The 20,372-nt window shown below is 38.7% G+C and overlaps 1 protein-coding gene across 2 annotated transcripts in view; it reads right to left on the bottom strand.

Annotated features, from left to right (window-relative positions):
• Positions 1-20,372, bottom strand: part of ACSS3 (acyl-CoA synthetase short chain family member 3) — an 80,017-nt gene that overhangs the window by 45,941 nt on the left and 13,704 nt on the right. For both annotated transcript variants that reach the window (XM_069858251.1, XM_069858240.1), the window contains exons 3-7: positions 18,141-18,275; positions 17,316-17,456; positions 14,248-14,328; positions 14,070-14,165; positions 622-773 (exon numbers count right to left, since the gene is read on the bottom strand). In XM_069858251.1, coding sequence (XP_069714352.1) covers positions 622-773; positions 14,070-14,165; positions 14,248-14,328; positions 17,316-17,456; positions 18,141-18,275 — 605 coding nt within the window. The remainder of the gene's footprint in view (positions 1-621; positions 774-14,069; positions 14,166-14,247; positions 14,329-17,315; positions 17,457-18,140; positions 18,276-20,372) is intronic.

The following is a 20,372-nucleotide window of genomic DNA, read 5'->3' as shown; positions in this document are numbered from 1 at the left end:
CTGGATATTCAAAACTAATATAAGACTTTGACCTTAATCTCCCTGTGCCTCAGCTTTCCATCTGCAAAATACAGATAATTCCACTCTCTCATCTCATAGGGGATTTGTAAGGATGATCTCAGTCACAATTTTGAAGCATGATGATAGTATAGTGATAAACAACTTAAAAACACTAAAGATAGCAAATAGCTCAGTCTTTGGAGCACAGAACTATAAGGAGTAACTAAGTTACGGAGAGATAAATAAAGCATTCACTAGTTGCTGATGAAAAAAGCACTAAAGATCCTTTGCACTCAGTGAAATGAGGTCATGTGGGAAAACAGTACAGGATCATGTAATCAGGACTGCATTACAGGGTTTAAGCACCATGGAGTAAAATTAAGGTTGAGTGAGCAATTCTAACTCAACAAAAGCTCTTAAACTTAGAGTACTAATCTTTTTAATGGTTTTCATCTCCTTCAATCAACATAAATTTACAAATAAATACATGTACCCTTAAATTATCAAGAATATATTTAAATTCTGCTATACAGAGGTGGGCAAAGCCCCAGACACTCTGCTATTCTTAGACTATTTAGCCTGTTTCTGTAAGAAACTGCTTCCAGGGTATCCTTAGTTCACCTTTTCAGAGAGTACTGCTTTCCCAAGGCTGCCTCGGGGTCCTGTTGACGGATTGCTCTAATTGCAGTTGGTGAGGTAAAGAAGGCAGCTACTTCATGCTCTGCTAGCACACGGAAATAGGCACCAGCATCTGGCGTTCCCACAGGCTTCCCCTGTGGAGAAAATAATTTAAAATGTCACAGGATGAAAATATTTCATAATTCCTTGACAGTTCAAGGCTTGAACACGTAACAGTAGCTGTAGCACAGTGATTTCAAATACGACTTTAAAGAAAGCTTTGTTAAAAATAATAACACTGTGAGCATATTCACTTGTAGAAATAAATTCACAAGCTTTGGGCACAATCACTTGCATGAACACAGCACGTATTAGCTGCTACTTAGGAAAACAGGACAAATAGACATCTGAATGAAAAAGTCACAAAGAGCTGTTATACTGACAGCAGAGGGAGTCACATCTACAACTACCCCTATCGTGAAGCAGCCTGCAGAACACCCAGAGGTCCACTGAACTAGGAGTCTCTGCAGCTATATCCCCCCTGTAAAGGCCTATGGAACATAATGCCAGCTTTTTCTTACCTAGCAATTTCCTCCTAATTATGGAAAAACTCCCACTTAAATGAGTACTACTGACTTCTTGGCACCTCTGTGCAGCTACCACACATGAATAATGGAGCGAAGCCAAAGACCCCTTTTCTGGTTTAGTGTGATACCAGACTGTGGTCTTGTTTGTTTGGATTTTTTGTAAAAACTAATCCTTGTCTTGAGCTAAGGGTCATAGTCAAGAGAACTGAAAACAGAAATAATGAGATGTGACAAACGGTCCAATGGTAAACAATAATAATAAAAAAAAAATCCAAAATACTTATCTGTGGTGCTGCAAATATGAAAAGCTGTCTGCACAGGATCATATAATCCCAATGCTACTGTATGTATTAAATATTAGAGTGCATGAACTGCTGCATATATATTCTGAAGTTATAAAAAGATGATGTCACTGTGAAATGAGCTTTTCTGCTACAGGTACTACCATAACCTTTTTACTGGAAAGGTCACACATGGAAGATGAACTCTAACAGAGCACAGAAGTTAGGAAAGACACATACTTTCCATACTGCAAACACAGTTTTCTCAATGCTTTATGCAAGAGGCCACAAATACAGAGAAAGTTTCACTACTGAAATGTCATCATCTTTACTGCAGTTCACCAGTCACAAGACAAATTCATACCTCCACCATCCTTGCATAAATGTAAACTTGGAAAACATCCTTCCTAACAAGGGTAACTCACATTTACATATTTTATTGCTTCACACAGATCTGCAGGCACAACTCAGCAATTCTTCACTAGCAACAGGCAGTACAGTCTTCACCCGTGCCAGTAACTTTCAAGAAACCATACATTCTTTTTCTTCTAACACAGGAGAGTCTTGCAATGAGACAAACACAATACAACAGACAGATTCACAGGTCCACTAGAAAAAGATAGCATAGGAAACTTTCCATTTCGCCAAGATAAAAGGAACACAGGCATTTAAATACCCTGAAGAATGTACTAAATTCAGTATTTTTATTCTGGTAATGAGACACTAATAACACAGTAAATGTCTTAATAAAAACACACACACTAATCAAAGCTTCATCCCAACAAAAAAAGCAGCACTCCAAGGAATTCATCTCTTTCCCTCTCTTCCACCTGCTCTCCCCATTACAGTCTTCCTTAGGCTTGTTCCGCACCCAGCTGTGCCTGAACACCAGCAAGAGCACAAATAACCACCTGGCAGATTTAAAAAATGCAGGATGCCAGAGGTCAGATACGTACCATTGGCTTTGCAGCCCTATAGCGAGATACTGCTGGTGAAAAGTGTGCTGCAGCAGAGGATCACCTCTTTCACAAAAGAAACAATCCTCAGCCAAAGTAGCAAGGAGGAGCATGACCAATGTCAAAAACTCCCTTTTTGCTAATATCCCATCCTAAATTACCAAAAAGAAATGCAAAATAATGCTGTTCGCTTGCCACAAAAGTGAACTATGTCCTCTTTTTCCATCATATAATGCACAGTTCCCAAAGAAAAAACTTTCATCAGACTGCCTTTAAGCATCTTGCTTGCATACTTCTTCATTGCAACTTTCATGTATTCATCCAAGTGTTCATCAATATTTGTTCACTAATCTATTTACTCAATTTCATGTCATCACCTTATAATGTTCACTATACCTGCAGATCTGCAACCATCTAGTTAGGAGTTCAAGCCCACACAACCAACACTTAAACAAATGGTCTCTGACTGTGAAAAAATCTGTTTTCATAGACTTCTTGTTAATCAATTACATAACTGAACTAGCACCATTTGCAATTATCTTGGACAGCAACAAACCTAACTGTAGAGCAATCTGAAACCGGTTAGTCTATCAGTAAGAATATAGGCTGTTATTTTTAAATAAATGGAAATGTTGAGAGCCCATAAAAGGGTTATGCCTGGCCCTGAGCACATACACTGCCTTCGAGGGGTTTGGCTGTTGATGCTCAAGGCCAGGTTTCATGGTGCAGCTGTGTAACCTTGGATCTGACCACTAGCAGAGTTGTGATAAGAGCTAGAAGAAGCCTCCCCTTGCTCAGGGAGTGATTTACACTCAGGTGCTCACCCTTCATCCCTGCCCTGCTACGGTGCAGCTATGCCTGTGCACCTGCAGCAGGCTTCAGCCTGAGCCTTAAAGCATTTTCAAGACAAGTTACTGAACATTTAAGAGTGTGTGGGTAGGCATGCAGGGGTCTGACAGGTTCATACTGATATGTCACAGGTAAGCTACAACAGCTTTGGTTTGCAGAAGTATCACTCTCAGACCTAGGAGAAAAATAAGTAAAACACAAAAACTGTAAGGAAAGGAATAGAAAGTGCCCCTGATAGCTGACAGAAAATAATATCCAAAGGATAAGGCAAAGCTTAAAGTATTCATTTGGGGGAAAAAAAAATCTGGCCCAGCTGTAAAATACTCTTACTGTTTCTGCAGAAAAACTTCCGATACCCTGGCAGCTGTTCACGGTTTACCAAATGCATAAACAAAACAGACATAAGCAAAACAAATCTCAGACAGTGCAAATTAATTTCAGAGCCCAAAAACCTACAAATAAAATATCCAAAGAGAATTCTCATTTATTATACAAAATTTTTCTAAGTACTGCAAGATGCCATGAGAGGCTTATCACCACATGCAAGTCTGTTTTTTAAGAAGTTAGCAATATAAACAATAAAGCACAGGGTAATTAAATTCAGAATATGCTGACACATTGCTGAGTCAACTGGGGACTGTGAGCAAATGAGATGCTTCCACTGGATTTCTGCAGGGAGCAGTTCAAGACCTATTGCTATTCAATATTTGCACCATTACTGAAGATTAAAATTAACTTTACAGGTTACTGGCAATAATACCTGTGGTTGGCAGGAACTGAGAGCATGATAAAGAAGAACAAGACAGTCGGAGAGAGTGTGATCTGTCTCACCTAATGTAAAAAACATAAGTAGAAACAGATACTTCTTGTATCAGCTAGAAGCGTTCAAGCAGAAAAGACTTTGTTTTAATAACCAACAAAGCGATTCTGAGAGAGACAGACAGACAGATAGGAGTGTAAGTAACAGATTCAGCACATAATTTATTAGATGCCTACCAGCTGAGCAGACATCCTCAAGCAGAATGTGTTGATGGATAGTAGTACATGAATATGACAGAAGATTGATAGTCCAGCAGCAAGAATGATCAAAGGGATGGAAAAATTCTCCCGTGTTAGTCAAAAGCCACAAGGACAGATTACTTGACATAAGAGGAGCTATAATATAATAACCAACAACATATCAGTAACGGTTCAGTAATTCCCTCCCTGTCTGACCTCTAACAACAAGGGGATCTTCAATTAAAGACAAATTCAAAATTATGAGAAAATTCTCCCTGCACAGCAAATATTATACAAGGAAGTCATCGCCACTAAAACCTGCTGACACCAAAGCACACACAAAATCTTGACACATGAGGATTCCAAAGCACTCATTCAGAGAGGCATCCATTTCTGCTGCTCACCCTGCTACCAAACCTCCACTAAGGACTAGAGATGGTACATCACACTGAACTTGCTCCACAAATACAATCAGGATCGATGATGGCAGAAAGATCACAAAACTGGCAAACTCCAGAAGCAGTGCTTGCTTTGTAAGCTGATAATGGCTTACAGAAACTGTAGAAAGGCTGGGTGTCCCTAAGTTGCTAACAGCTGTACCAAATCAGAATAATTTTAAGCCTGTTGCTGTGTACCCTGTAGTTTTGTTGCAACAGCAGGGACTGGAAGGATCCCAGCGAGCACTGTGACGAAGGCTTCACATGCACAGCAATGTCCTTCTGCAGCTTCTTCCCTGTCCTAGATCACCCAAATGGAGTCCTCAATGCACGGCTCCGTGGCAAGCATGAGCATCGTCTTCCATACCTTAGCTCAAATTCGAAGTCCCAAACTTTATTGCAGGAACCAGAATGCTATTCTTTTTTCCTGACATCACAGGTAGTAACTAGACTTTCTCTTCCCGCTTCCCGTTGCTTACAGCTTGCAATCCTAACGGCAAGAGCAACCCAGAGTGGGCTGTGAGACTTCAAGTAGCTTATTTATAGCTGAAATTTGTCATGTCTTGAAAAAAAACAATTCAGGACAATTTAAAAAGAAAAAAAAAAAAAACTACAACCTTGCTATATTCAGGGGAATTCATTACTCTTTTCACATTCCTGACAATGGTGTTACAGTAAGTAAAAATTGAAAGCACGAGGTTTCCATAGCAATTGTTAAAATGACAAGTTGTCGCCTACTAAGTACTTTAAAAATAAATAAATCACTTTAAGAAGTGAGGGTATGAAGTCAGCTCAGTTTATATTCAATAGTGGTTGTCCCTAGGCAAAGGGGATGAGGTGTTCTTTCCTGCTATCTAAATAGCATTCTGATACTCCCTACCCAAAAACCCATCATTAGGCTATCATTAAGAAAAAGCTTTGACTATAAATTTATGAACAGTCATCATTAAGAAAGTCTTCTGAGAAGAGGAAAAATTATACACTATCCCTCTTTGTAAACATTATTTTTGTTCCTGTTTGTACAGAATCTTTCCTCTTCTTCCTATTTTTAATCAAAAAGATGACACTGCTGTCATGAACATTTTCTGAAAACTGTCTGGTGTCATGTCAGAGAAAAATTGCAAAATGTATTATCACTGTTTAATAATGTTCTCACTAAAAGTAAAAATCACAAATCAGACATGTAGGTCAACTAGACTATTAACTCCAATTTCTCTTTAACATTCACTGTTAAAGAAATAGGATTTTTACCCTTTTTATTTTCCAGAACCAACACATTTTAAAATCAGATGTACCTTTATAACACCAATAACCATTCTGATCCCCATGCATTCACACAGAGACAAAACTTCACTGTAAGATGACCACGTAAAACAGACTGCTGAAGGAATGCATTACTTTCCTCCCTGTTCATTCTTATCTGTACCTGCTAGAATGAAAATCTCTTCATTGTAGTATTTCCTTTAATGACTTCTCTTCTGCCAAAGTCAAGCAACAATTTTAATATGCTAGTGGTCAAAAATAGCTAATACAAAACTATCAAAGTCTTTTCCTTATCTCTGAGAAAATTCCATTTTTCTCACACCACTTTCTTCTTCTATGTAACTACTGCAGTGGTGATGAGTCAATCTCTTTGGAATGAAGAATCTAATTAACATCTATTAGGTGTTTAAACATTAATTAGACTATAGCAATTTAATACTCAAGTTAATATGATATTTGATTCTATAAATGTGCATTTCTGCTTTCAGGTGAAGTTTCAGCTCCTTGCTATTCAGAATTAGAGAGAGGGAAACCACTGTGGTCCCTAGCCTTAAAATACTATTAATTTACTCAGAAATCACTAGGGTTTTCCCAGAAAAAATAGAAAATTGAAAAATTGAAAAGGAACAAAAACTATTTCATTCCGGTTTTTTTTTACTATTTTATTTCCATTTTTCTAGTGAAAGTCACTTATAACTAGAGCTCTCTGTTCAATTATTTGTAGAGATCCTGCAGCCACTGAAGTCCCTTAAACTGCATACCAGAATTGATATATATCAAGCATCAGGAGATGAAATAAAGTTGGAGATGGGGCTTGAAAAGTGGCCAATATCAGGTAAATTGTGCAAGTTATAAAATCAGCCTAGAAAAGAGCTCAATTTCTTTCTCTTCCAGATTTCAACCAAAGTCAGCATTTAGTGTTGATACACTGACTAGGTATGTTATGTGTTCTCTGCCTCCAAAATTTCCGGACTAAAAAGCAAAGGAGCTTAAAAGAACAAAAATCAGCTGAATACTGTGGATAATTAAATACACTAAGAAATGTAAGAAGTCATACAAGGGGGCGAAAAAAAATAGTATCTATATAGGTATATTTACATAGCATGCAGGCTTACCTTTATGAACACCCATCTTCATATGAGAATCTGATGCTGACATTGGAAGGACCAGCTTTTAGCAGCATATGCTGAGATTTCTCACATTTCTACCCATACAAATAAGAATTCAGTATACAAAGGCTTTAGCCGAAACAGTCAACAATTTACTATATTATGTACTCCAAAACTAGAAGTGATCCTAACTGGAGAACTAATATATACTGCAGAGTTAGGGATCCACCTAACACTTGACCTGAGAAGGTGCAGGCATGTGCTGTGCTTTTCTGTTTCTTAATTTTGCCTATAAGGTCTATTCTGTGTGAGTAAATCCAAGCAAAACAAGAAAGCAAAGATGGCTAGCTTGTGTGGAGGCTGTATACCAGAAAATTAAGCTCATACATTGATCCATACTATTTAAAGCAACAAATGTCATCAACGCTAAGATCAGCAAGCAGATATTTTTTTCCTAGAGTATATATCTGATTCATAAATCTTGAACATACATATTAATTCTGATCACATATATAAATAATTTAGGTTGCTGAGAATGAAGATTCAAGATTGAAGGATGGAACGTAAGTATTTAAATATAGCCTACAGTGATGTCCACATGTATTTTTAAGCCTTCATTTCCAGACAAGAGAATAAGGTCAAAACAAGCACCAGTTTTTTTGCTTAAGGATACTAAATTTCCAAAGATTTCACAAGGTCCTGACATACTATAAAGATGTAAGAGCAAAGGTTGTTACCATCTGGCAGGAGGGATAAATGGAGTCTTGCAGGATTTAAGTGCAGCACACAGACTGTTCTTCCTCACCCTTTCACCTCTGGAAAAGGCGGGTGAAATGCACACTGAATACCGCAGCACACAACGCCATGCATACTTCAGTTAATTTTTCAGAGCCAAACCTTGTTTCTGCTGTTTACAGTGGTCTCTTCTGTCGCCATAATAATCAGAAAAAGAGTCCAGACCTCCTTTTCTTCACAGGAAAAAAAATGATCTTTTTATACATTACAGTGATATCTTTCTTTTATAAGCAGTTAACTGAGTCTACATGACTCAAATCAAGGTATCAAAATCAATATCCAAATTCTTCAGTGAATCTTTAGGACTTCTCACAGATGTATGCATGTCTGCTCTACATAAATGAAGAAAGGACAGGAACAATCTGACAAGCATGACCTCTGGGATCAGCGAAAGGAATAGGACAGCTGTCCAGCAAGTGCACACACGCTGTAAAATGTCAGTCATACACCTCTGCATCTGCAGTTATCTGCAAGTTCAAGTATGCCAGTATATAGGGTAATTTCTTCTGGATATTTTTATCCATCTATGCAAATGCATATACATCTATGTATTTAGACATATGAACTGTGTGGGAAATGTACTGTACTCCCTTTTGCACATAGAGATATATTCTGTTACTAAGGAATCCTTTCTGCAAGAGTCTAACATGTTCTTTCACTTGTCTGTTCCTTCTGAATTCTGCCCTTTTTCCCTCTGCCTAGGACTTTGATCTACTGCTTTTAAACAATCATCTTCCTCCTTAAAAAAAAAAACAAACCACCACTTGACCACTTTTAATTAGCTATGTCCTAAAAATAACCTTGCTTACTAACGTCCTTCAGAACTTGTATGTTCTACCCCATCACGTGCTCCAGTATGCAGCTGTATCATGGACTAAGAACTAAGCGTCACTGCTGCAATCAGCAACCTGACATTTGTCATTGACTTAAAAGCTTTCAGAAGTTCCACGGTGAGTCAGTTTGTAAATTAATAGAAGCAAACAGAATCCAACCGATTAGCACATCAGAGACCCTTCAAAGAAAGAGCTAAGCATAAGCAATACTCAAATGAATGCCTGATTTTTATTGCCATGGTTGCACTGTAGCTGTTCCCTGCATCATGTATTTCATTAATGCATTCATTGCAAGCTTTCATGCTGAACACTGACATTAAGCCAGCCAGTAAACTACCTAGACAGAAGGTACACTGACTTTCAAATTAAGAATAACCATTTGTTTAAGTTTTCTTCAGATCCTGCAGTTATTGGGTGGAAGCATTAAAACATGTGACCTTCTCTGTCTTAGCTGTTTAGGGGAAAAAAAAAACCTGCACTTGTTGTCACCACCCTATGTAGTTTAATAGTTAATAAAAAATACTTGGTTTGCAAACCTAATTTTTTGAGAGATTATTGAAATAACAATTCAGTGCCTAAGAAGCTAAAACACAAAATTATTACCCTCTGATCCTACAGATCTCAAAATAATAGGGAATAAAAACAACCTGACAAAAGTTCATTTTGGTTTTCATGTAACAACAGAACATACCACCCACAGTCTTTCCAAGAACAGAAGAAAAAGTTAACACTTTTAAAAGTTAACCACAAAGTTAAAAGTTAACCACAAAGACAAGAACAAATTCCAAAATACATTTCTAAGACCTCAAAATTTGCTTTACCTTTAAACACTGCATTTTGTTTCTTATTTTACACTTTTCTGTTACAAAAAAAGATAAGCAACAGCACTTTGCATAAAGCAACACACACAGGTGTCAGGCACAATCTGCAGCTTTATGAGAGATTATCAGTCTTCTGATAATCTTCTGATATGTGCTGGTACAATTAAACTTAGTCCTGTATGAAATAATAACATGAAACATGAATATGGTGCCACAGACTTTGTTTGCATAGCAACTAGTAAGGTGAATTAGAGCAGACCAGTATATCAAACTGTCTAAAACCAATACTCTTCACATCTTCCATTAGATGTTATTTGTGGTTTATTATAGACTAAACGTGGCCAAAAATGCAGCTCAGAGTTTTCTGATGGAAAGCTACCCTACAGATATTTGCTCCCTTGATAGAAGGGACTGGTTTTATACTAAGTGTCAAGTGTCCCTTTCATCTGTTTAATGTAGATGACAGTGGCATGTTAGTTCACACACTGCTAGTAGGCTCCACCATAAAGTTTCCATATCCTCCATCTTCCATATCTCTGGTCACCGAACCAAAACATATGCCAGTGCCTCCTTCCCAGGAAGTGACAGGATTATTCATGTCGTCCTTAATGACAATGAGCATACCCTTGCACCTCACGCTATAAGGTACACTCTGACGATGGTGCAGCACACACCTAATTTGCGTTTCTACTGAATGCATAATGGGACCTCAATCTACATTGTTTAATCTGAAACACATTGGACTATGGACTGAGACAGGCACCATGCAAATGTTTTGGTACCTTCCAAAATAAGTTCAGACTTGTAGGCTGAACCATCTGTGAGGGTATCTTTGAGACCTTCCTTCAGACAGAAATACTGAGCATAACTTCTGCAGTGCCTGTATGCATGGTTCTCTGCTCTCTTCGTCATAGCTGGGGCACCCAGCAACTCACTTTCCTGACAACTGTCAGGAACTTGACTGCTCCTTCCCTGAAGACAGGCATCAACCCACTGAGCATTCAGGAGTGAATGGAGAGGGATGGGAGGAATATTGCTGGGCATCAATGTCTTTCAATACGGCAAATCATAGAATCACTAGGTTGGAAAGCACCCACTGGATCATCGAGTCCAACCATTCCCATCAATCACTAAACCATGCCACTCAGCACCTCATCTACCCCTCTTTTAAACACCTCCAGGGAAGGTGACTCAACCACTTTCCTGGGCAGCCTGTTCCAGTGCCCAATGACCCTTTCCATGAAATATTTTTTCCTGATGTCAAGAAATGTTATGCAATGATCAAAAAGGAACTGATTACCAGTACTTCCTTCTGTCCTCCCTTTTCCTCTGGTTCACACACACTCCCTTGGTGTGTTCAATAAGTTTTGGGCAAACCTGGCTAACTTAACTATGCTTTACCACAGCGTACAGTGCCCTCCCCTTTATATGACCTTTCCTGAATGTGACTTGGGGCAGAGGAAGAGATCATATATTGCCTAAAACCCCCACCTTAGCCACTGCATTTCAAAGAAACGGAATGCTATTTGTTCTACAAGCAGCTAACTGCAAAGTAGGGACAGGAACCGACATGTGGCCAGAAGTACCAGCGGCACTACCACCACGAGGCAGGTCATTTATATACTGCATTTGAGGAGAGGAGAAGTCAGTGTAGGCTGGGTTTTCGCTCAAGTGCCTAGGAGAGCTCTGTTACCAAGTCATGCAGGGTTTATGCAGTTGCCGGGACTGTGCAGGGCACATAGAGAGAGCTGGGATGGGACAGATGGTCCCTGGTGGAGGTTGCAGCTCCACAGAACTTCCCTTATGGCTCCCAGCCCCTGGGGAATCATCCCTCAAGGCACACACTTCTCACAGTTAATTCAGAGACCTAGACCACCTTTTCCATAGCTTTGCTACCAGTGCCCCAATTCTACCAGAAACTCCTAAACACAGTCCCATGTGCAATACCAGGCCAAGGAGGGGATATTCCTGAATGTTGTTTCACAGGGCTCCTCTGGGGGTAGCAGGCATGCTGATGTGTGCAGCACTGTAGGCATGCTTTCTCCTGGACTTTTCTTCCAGATTGTTGGTCCTGGGACTAAGGACATGGATGTCCTCATGAGTAGTGGGCTTGGTAGAGTGCTCTTCCCTCCCCTGATGATGTCAGGTACAGGTACACACACTGTGCCACCTCTGAAGCATAGTTTTGCCACCTCATGAACAACATGGTCTACTTGTACTTGAAAGAACACAGCGCTGTTCATCCTTCCTCTCCCATTTGCCAGCAGGCTTGACCTTAGCAACAGAGTGGTGCATCTGCTAGTAAAACACGTGGGTCTTTCAGAGTACACACTGCCAAGCTCCAGGCTTCCACTTGCTTAATATTCTGGGAGGTCAACGCAATGTTTGTCACTACTGCAAAAGGCAGCAGTAGGAAAAATGGGAATTGTTTTAATAATGTTATAACAAAGATGTTGTTTGTAAAGGAGGAACAGCAGAAGAATCAACACTGGTGAAGAGGACAGAAGCCAAAGCTTAGAAGAAAAAAAGAAGCAGCTGTCAAAACAAGCACACATTTGGTGGTCACTAGCAAATATGAAGTCATGCATAGCATTTGAAATATGCTTTTGCATAGCATAAGAAATAATTCAGAGTAAGGGGGGAGCTCTTGACAGTTTTAAAGCATTCTGGTAGCACATATACTATTTGTATGCTCTGGAGAACTTCATAGCAGTGGTGTCCCACTCATTAAATCCTACTCGTTTATCCCAAGTGGCAGAGCTTCTGTTTTCACTTTCTCTGTAAAGTTGTCATTCATATGTCTAAACCACTCTGTGAGGAAAGTCAGTAAGTAGGGACAATCAGATGACTTATTTCAGAACTGCACCGCTGCTCAATTTGAAATATCATGCAGACACACCCTTAAGAACCATCGCTTTTCTGGACTTGAGGCCTATTCAAGAGGCCTCTTCTGCTTGTAAGAATCTTACTAGCAAGTTTATAGAGTGAACTTCAAACAGTAAAGTATACTTTTAACTTCCAAAACAGATTACAGGAAGTCATAGTCAGTTCTGTAGCATTTGATGCAGCAGTATCCAAACAATTTTGGAGATAACCTCATCTTACTACAACTGTCTATGCTTCTTCAGTATCTCCAGGACTGGGAAACATATTTATTCAAAATTCAGGCACAGTCCTAGCATCGAAGGATTGTTTTGATAAAGCCTGTTCCTGAAAAAATTAACAATCCATTTCTGTTCTGGTATGGTCATCTTCACTTGTATAGCATATCAGCAAGAAGATGAAGATAATTAAATCACAATATACATTTCTTTATGCAGAACTTCCACACTTACAATGGTCTGTAAGACAGTACCTTTCCACCACTTCATGCGGACTCCCCTGCTCCACAAACACTGGGTACAGATCATGGTTTAACAAGTGCTATACCCATGGTGTCATCAAAGCCTGTTTCATGTGCTTCTTCTTGCCCTGAGTACCCACTACACTCACTATACTTTTGCAGTTCTTGTATGCTCTGCCATGAGCTACCATTAGATGTCTTTTGATAGCTGACACACTTCTAATTACCACTACAAATCAAAAAAGGTAATCAGCATGACACAATGGCAGAGCTAAAACAACTTCTGTCTCTAGAGCCATTTAAAAAGACAGAACAATTACTAGGTGGGCTTCACTCTGCACAGCGTTGCAGAAGCTGGGATATACCCAGAATTTCTAACATCAAATGAATGCAGGCAAACAAGTCTCAGCACACCTAAGAGCTAACAGTGTCAGTGGTTTTGCATAAAGTCTTTCACTCTCACTGGTGGATATTGGATTCACTCCCTGAAGAATAAAGAAGGCAGTCCAAGCAACACTGTATCTTCTTGCCCTGTCATTAAAGCATCAACAATAACTTGAAAATAATAACAATGTAAGGTAGTATGATTGCTTTTTTGAGCACCAAAGTTAGGATGCAGCAGGCCACTCTGATTGGACTAGTCTCCTGTTCACTCCACTGAATTTCACCCCCAAGGGGAAGGACCAAGCCCTGAATGTCATCTGAGTCTAGGCTTCACATGCCTTGAATCGAAGAGAAGGCAAGAAGAAACAAGTCCATTAAGATTTCTGGTTCCAATCATAGAGGTCCCGATGGCCTCCAACTCAGATCCAGCAAGAATCCGTTATCTCCAGACAGGCAAAACACAACATCCTCTCCTGGATCCATAGTAAAGGTAGTCTAATGGCCTGTGGCTGAAGCCTCAGCAACACAGATACATTCGATCATCTGCTGGTTTTAAGTCCACTGTTTTGGCCTTGTCCTGCTGACCATCACCAGTCACACAGACGAATTAAACAAGTTTGAGGAATAGAGAGAAGTAAGTTTTCCTCAAGATTTACTGTAATAGACAGAAGAATATAAACACTGAAGTCATACACACAATTGAAATATATATTGAATAAAGAATGGACAGGCACAAACAGGATCATCAGGATCATTAACTGGAGGAGAAACTGTCTTTTCAGAATGGTTCATACCTCATACAAAACTGTAGTATTCCCATGAAGAAGAGGTCCGTAGCAAATGTAGGAATGACCAACAACCCAGCCTAAATCAGAAGCTGCCCACCACACCTAAAATTAAATAAAACCATAAATATACTGAGGAGTTTTTAAGAGGAGTTACAAAAATTACATGACTATTTAACAGAATTACCTCACCAGGTGTGAGTCCATATACAGCTGACATGGTCCAGTTCAGCATAACTGCATAGCCACCTGTTGGTCTGACAACACCCTACATGAGAAAATTTTAATGTTTAAGATCATTTAAAGGATGCAATGATATTCCCGTCTTCAATGAAATTCTGGGGGTTTTAGCAGCAATAAACTTAAAGTTGTCTAATTCCAGTACTCTTCACTTAAAAAAAGGATCCATTCTGACGAGTACATGCTTGTGCTAGCATTCCCACTGAAGAAGTGATTTTAGAAAACAAACAAGTAAATAAACAAAACATACAATAAATCAAACAAAAAAAACCCAGCTCGGGCCCTAGGTGATAATAGTTTTCAGATGATAAGTAACAAAGACTAGAATCCTCTCATTAAAATTGAAAATACAAATATTTAGTCAACATTTGCTCATATAAAACAAGAGATTGAGTATCTACCTTGCTTAAACTGTAGCCAGCTAAATGCTAGGAATGTTTTCATAGTCTAGTCTTTCTGTTTCATCATTGGAAAAAAGGTGCACCAGTGGAGTAGCTGATCCCTAAAATAACCAGGGTCAACTACTCCCTGAAATGCACCCCTCTTTCTGACTCTTTTTAAAGATGTCAGAAAATTGGCTTAAATCAGAAATCTATTTCTGAAAGGTTTACTACCTAGCCTGAAGTACACATACAAAAGCAAAATGAAGAGCAACCCAGCTTTTGCCCAAAAAAGGCATTAAAGATTAGAACAAGAGAGTGCCAATAGCATTGTGCACCTTGGTAAGTGAAAAAAACCAGCTCTGGAATGCTGTTAAAAGGAAAAATTTTGAAATAGTTTGTAATATTTGTATGTTTAATATACATGTCATCATTTTCTAGTACAGTGCTTCTAGAAGAACTAGAAGTACTTCTAGAAGTAAATAAACTCCATCCTGATGTCCTGAACTAAAATTCACCTGACCAAACAAATGTCTACAGTGCAGATATTACAATGCAGCTACCTGTCTGTGCTAGGCACAGTACATTCGCTTTATGTAGTTAATAGAATGAAATAGGCATTTTCAGTCCTCTTCCAAGAAATGAGGTACTATAGACATACTTATTAAAATGGAGATTGCTGCAGCACAGGATGGTTAACTAACACTTAACAAATTTCAGAAAGCAGATTGTCTTTGTTAGACTCATCTTCTAACTTAGCCCCTACTCTGAGATTAACAGAAGTTTTAACTCAGTAGTTTTACTTACATGACCATTTAAAAGCAAGTTCCTAAAGAGGTTATTTTATTCATTAAGTTACTCATTGCAGATTAATGCTACTTGACAATCTCCCTCTTACAACAGGGATTCATTCATCAAGATTTCTGTATTTCCTCAGAAGTTTACTTCACTGTGTTGGCTCTCCAGAGAACTTTCATGTCTGAGATACTACATTTTGAAACTAATAGTCAAGGAAAATATCTGCTGTAATAAAGGACTTTATCTTGGACCTTTTGACCTGCTTAGCGGATGAGGTAAAGCTTGTGGATGTTGTCTAATAAAGTCTTTGACACCACTACCCATAGCATTCTCCTGGAGAAACTGGTTGCTTATGGGTTGGATGGATGTACTCTTCGCTGGTAAAAAACTGGCTGGGTGGCTGAGCCCAGAGAGTTCTGGTGAATGGGGTTAAATCCAGGTGGCAGTTGGTCACAAGTGGCGTTCCCCATGTCTCAGTGTCGGGGCAGTTTCTGTTTAATATCTTTATCAATTATATGGACAAGGAGATTGAGCACACCCACAGTAAGGGGAGACTGTATCACTCTCTACAATTACCTGAAAGGAGGTTGCAGTGAGGTGGGTGTTGGTCTCTTCTCCCAAGTAAGAAGTGAAAAGACAAGAAGAAATGGCGTCAAGTTGTACCAGGGGAGGTTTAAAGTACATAATAGTAAATACTTCCCTACTGAAAAGGTTGTCAAGAACTGGAACGGGCTGCCCAGGGAAGTGGGTGAATCACCATCCCTGGAGGTATTTAAATGACGTGTATGTGGCACTTCAGGACATGGTTTAGCAGTGGACTTGGCCAGTGTTAGGTTTACATTTGGACTCTATGATCTTAAAGACCATTTCCAACCTGAATGATTCTGTGATTCTGTGACAATATAATTAAATACTAATAATTCTAGATACGTATGTTGCTTTAAGATGCCCATGTTCAAGGCAGAAGAAGATATTCTCAGCAAAACCAATGTTAGGTTTCACTTACCTGCCAACAGATTCTGCACTTTATAGGTCACATCATTAAATAATTTTCTAGTAGTAGTTTAAGCACTGTGATATCCAGAGATGTGAGATACTCTCTCTGAATTTGTCATGCAACACTACCTCCAGAAAATTATGTTGAGCTTGTCCTCTACACTTTAAAAGACAACAGTAAGAACCAAGCAAACATTCAAGAGTTTGCTTTTAAAATAAAATCTTCTAAAAATAGATCATTAAGACTCATTCACATTTGAAAACAAATGCTTTTCAAGGAATGGTCTACACTAGTATTCTCTCATTCAACTAAGTTTCATTTTCATGGGAATTATATCCTCAGAACTGTTCAGCAACACAAACCTTCAGAACGTGCTTGATTCCATTTAAACTGTAACTTCATTCACATCTTATCTATGGGGAGATTAGCTAATATGTAAATTATAAATAAGCAAAGACTAGCCAGCAATAAACGCTATTACATGACTCACACATTAACTAATCTTGCTATCAAGTGATTATACTACACTTATCTCGAACAGTTAAAACACAGAAGACCTTAATGGATAAAAGACATTCTGCTGTCCTCAGAAGTTTATACTGTACAAATATTTTGAAGTAAACACGATTTATCTTTATACTACTACTAACAAAATAAACAAATGTGATTTTTTCTAGACACTGACTTTAAAGCAGTGAAGTGTGAACAAAAGATTAAATCGTTTCTAGCAATGCTCATTATTTACAGCAAAATATTTTCAACCATTTTAATTAAATATTTCCTCAACTGGAACTGCAAATAGGTTGGTCACAGACACTTAGACTAGAGATAGTGTTTTACCTTGGGCAAGCCTGTTGTTCCAGATGTATACAGAATATAAAGTGGATGATCTGAGGGAACGGAGACACATTTATAAAGCTGTGCTTTCGCAAGCTCTTCTTCCCAGTCAAGATCACGACCTGGGGTAAGAGGAACATCGCCCTGCCCATTGAAAAATAAAAAAGTGTTGAAAGAAAAACAGACAGAACACATGGAAGTGGTCAAAAAAACCATGCAGTATTGAGAGCGACAAAGCTGGTGAAGGGGCTGGAGAACAGGCCTTACAAGGAGCGGCTGAGAGAGCTGGGGTTGTTTAGCCTGGAGAAGAGGAGGCTGAGGGGAGACCTCATTGCTCTCTACAACTACCTGAAAGGACGTTGTAGAGAGGAGGGTGCTGGCCTCTTCTCCCAAGTGACAGGGGACAGGACAAGAGGGAATGGCCTCAAGCTCCACCAGGGGAGGTTTAGGCTAGATGTTAGGAAAAAATTCTTTACAGAAAGGGTCATTGGGCACTGGAACAGGCTGCCCAGGGAGGTGGTTGATTCACCTTCCCTGGAGGTGTTTAAGGTGCGGTGGACGAGGTACTGAGGGGCATGGTTTAGAGATTGGTGGGAATGGTTGGACTCGATGATCTGGTGGGTCTCTTCCAACCTGGTGATTCTATGATTCTATGATTTTTCTATAATCTCTCTGCTGCATTACTTCTATTTACTATTTAAATCTTATGAATATAAAGTTCCTCATAAAATTCAAGACCAAATTACAACAGACACACCAAAAATTTTACTTTTAAAAGCAAAACATACATATCTAAAAGTTAACATAAAGGCACAACTGTACACCCACCAAATTAGGTCGCTTGTAAATGAGAACTTTTTCAGGTTTGTTCTGTACCCTTGCCAGTGCTCCTTCTAGAAGGGATATGTATTCCACTTTCCTTTTTGGTTCTACTCCAAAGCTTGCCGTTACAATAAGTCTGGGCTAAAGCAGAGAAGTTAGATTGTTAATACATACATTTGCATTATATTTTATATATGTAATACATAAACATATATTAATATATTTATAATATATAATAAAATGTTTCCATTAATTCTTTGATTAGTGAACAGTCAACATATAAAATCTATCTTCACATAACTAGAAACAAAAGGGTAGATCAGTTTCCTAAGGAAAAAAATTTTAGGGGTGATCTTGCTGTCCAAGCATCTGTTTTTTGTTTAGGAACATAGTAATAACTTCTGATGCCCTTCATCATTTTCAACCAGATTTCAGCAAGAAATCAACAGTATTAAGTTCTTGTAAGTTGCACAAAAATTAATGAACAGAGAAAAAAACCCACCTCCATCTTAGACCCTCCATTAAGAAGAGGTAAAGTGATGTCAATGATTACCTCTCCTGTTTAGCTTACTTTCTAATTATCTGCCTGCACCTAACGGTATAAATCAAAACTACCCATTGCACGGCACTTTGATGGCTCTTTTTCAGCCTGCAATTGAATGGCATGAAAGGGAAAACAGGGGAACGAGGAAAAAGAAGGCAAACCAGTCAAGACAGGAAACTAGAAATACACGAAGAGAATAAGCTGAAGTCATAAGGCGCAAGATGGAAGCAAAGCTAGAGTTTTTCAAGCAATGGTTGGAAAACAATGAAAAATCGAGATTTCTGCAGTTCTTTGAAGGTTTTTTAGAATAACTTCTATTTCCAAATGTGGCATTAGCATCTGTCATTAAAATAACCTCAAGTTTTATGTAAAATTTCTGAAGTCAAGAAACCTGCATACAAACTATTTTGACTTAAGTCTGAGGATCAGTAGTTTTACATCTTGCATTTCAGTAAATAAGAGAGAGAGCACCAAAGAAACTATGTGTTAGAACACATTTTAATTGGTAAAGAATGAGTCTACAATCTCCTTGCTTTTGGAGTTTTAGAAGTATATTTATCTTATGCCCCTCAGACTGATCAAGATAGTTTACTAATTGTGTGCATTATCATGAATCTCATTAAGTAGGCACAAACCGTAATGCCGCAGTTAAGCCTGCATTAAATTCAGTACAGAAACCACAGATCAAATTATTTTCTTGTGCAATAATAAAATGTTTCCTGTCCAAACCTGCCATTTAGGAGAGTTTTCTAATTAGTTATTATTCAAAATAAGGATTTTGCATGAGTTTTAAAATGCCAGTATTTGTCATCCTTCTTTTTTGGGATGCACTGATTTTAATAAAAAATAATACAATACAATGCAGTTAAACTGAAAATTTATCTGGAGGCTATCCCAAAATTAGACTGTAATTAACGTAAGATATTAACGCAGTTCTATTCAATTGTTAAGATGAAAGACTGTTGTCAACACCAAGTTTACAGTCATTGTAAAAGGTGTTGCCTCTCCTCATCAACTGCTTTGTATGCAGTAAGGAAGTTTAAAAATATCCAATACTAAACTGGCTCCACTCCCAAGTGAGGGTTGGTACTTGTAAGCATCTTGGATCACTCTGTGCACATCAAAGGTTCATCACTGGCTTTAACTGCTGTTTTCCAGTGTTTTACCTCTCTGCCTACTGACATTTCTTCCTCTGCAGCTCTGTTCCCATACTGTTTTCATACAGCCACTTCTGACCCCTTCTGTGGCTCCATGTAGTCATGCACAATAAGATTAGATAGGAATATAGCTAGTTTGAAGGGAAACCAGGAAAGTTCAAAGGTTTACTGGAGAAGGAATGCCAGCAATAGCGAGCTGTAGGAAAAAAACAACATGAAGAGATAAAAATATGAGATAAAGCAAGGCTCAACGTTACCAGACATTTTTATTCTGTTGTAAAGACACTTCCAGCAAACTCCTCCATAGTCTCTTAATAGCATGCAAGACAAAGTTTAGAAAAAGCAATAAACACATTTTATTGGGCCAACTAGTAAAGCTGCAAAAAGCCCAAACTGAAAACCAACTAGCCTGGAGAGTCATGAAGAGATTTACAGAGAGATCCAGCACTCAGGCTCTCGCTATTCAACATATAACGCTCTTCCCTCTTCATGCCTCAGCCACCCACCTGATAACAAACGTGTGCCCAAACTTACTGC

Source organism: Phaenicophaeus curvirostris, chromosome 1 (genome assembly GCF_032191515.1).
Source record: "Phaenicophaeus curvirostris isolate KB17595 chromosome 1, BPBGC_Pcur_1.0, whole genome shotgun sequence".
In the NCBI taxonomy this organism is placed as follows: domain Eukaryota; kingdom Metazoa; phylum Chordata; class Aves; order Cuculiformes; family Cuculidae; genus Phaenicophaeus; species Phaenicophaeus curvirostris.
The sequence above is the reverse complement of the archived record's forward strand: the minus strand, read 5'-3'. Positions and strand labels throughout refer to the sequence as shown.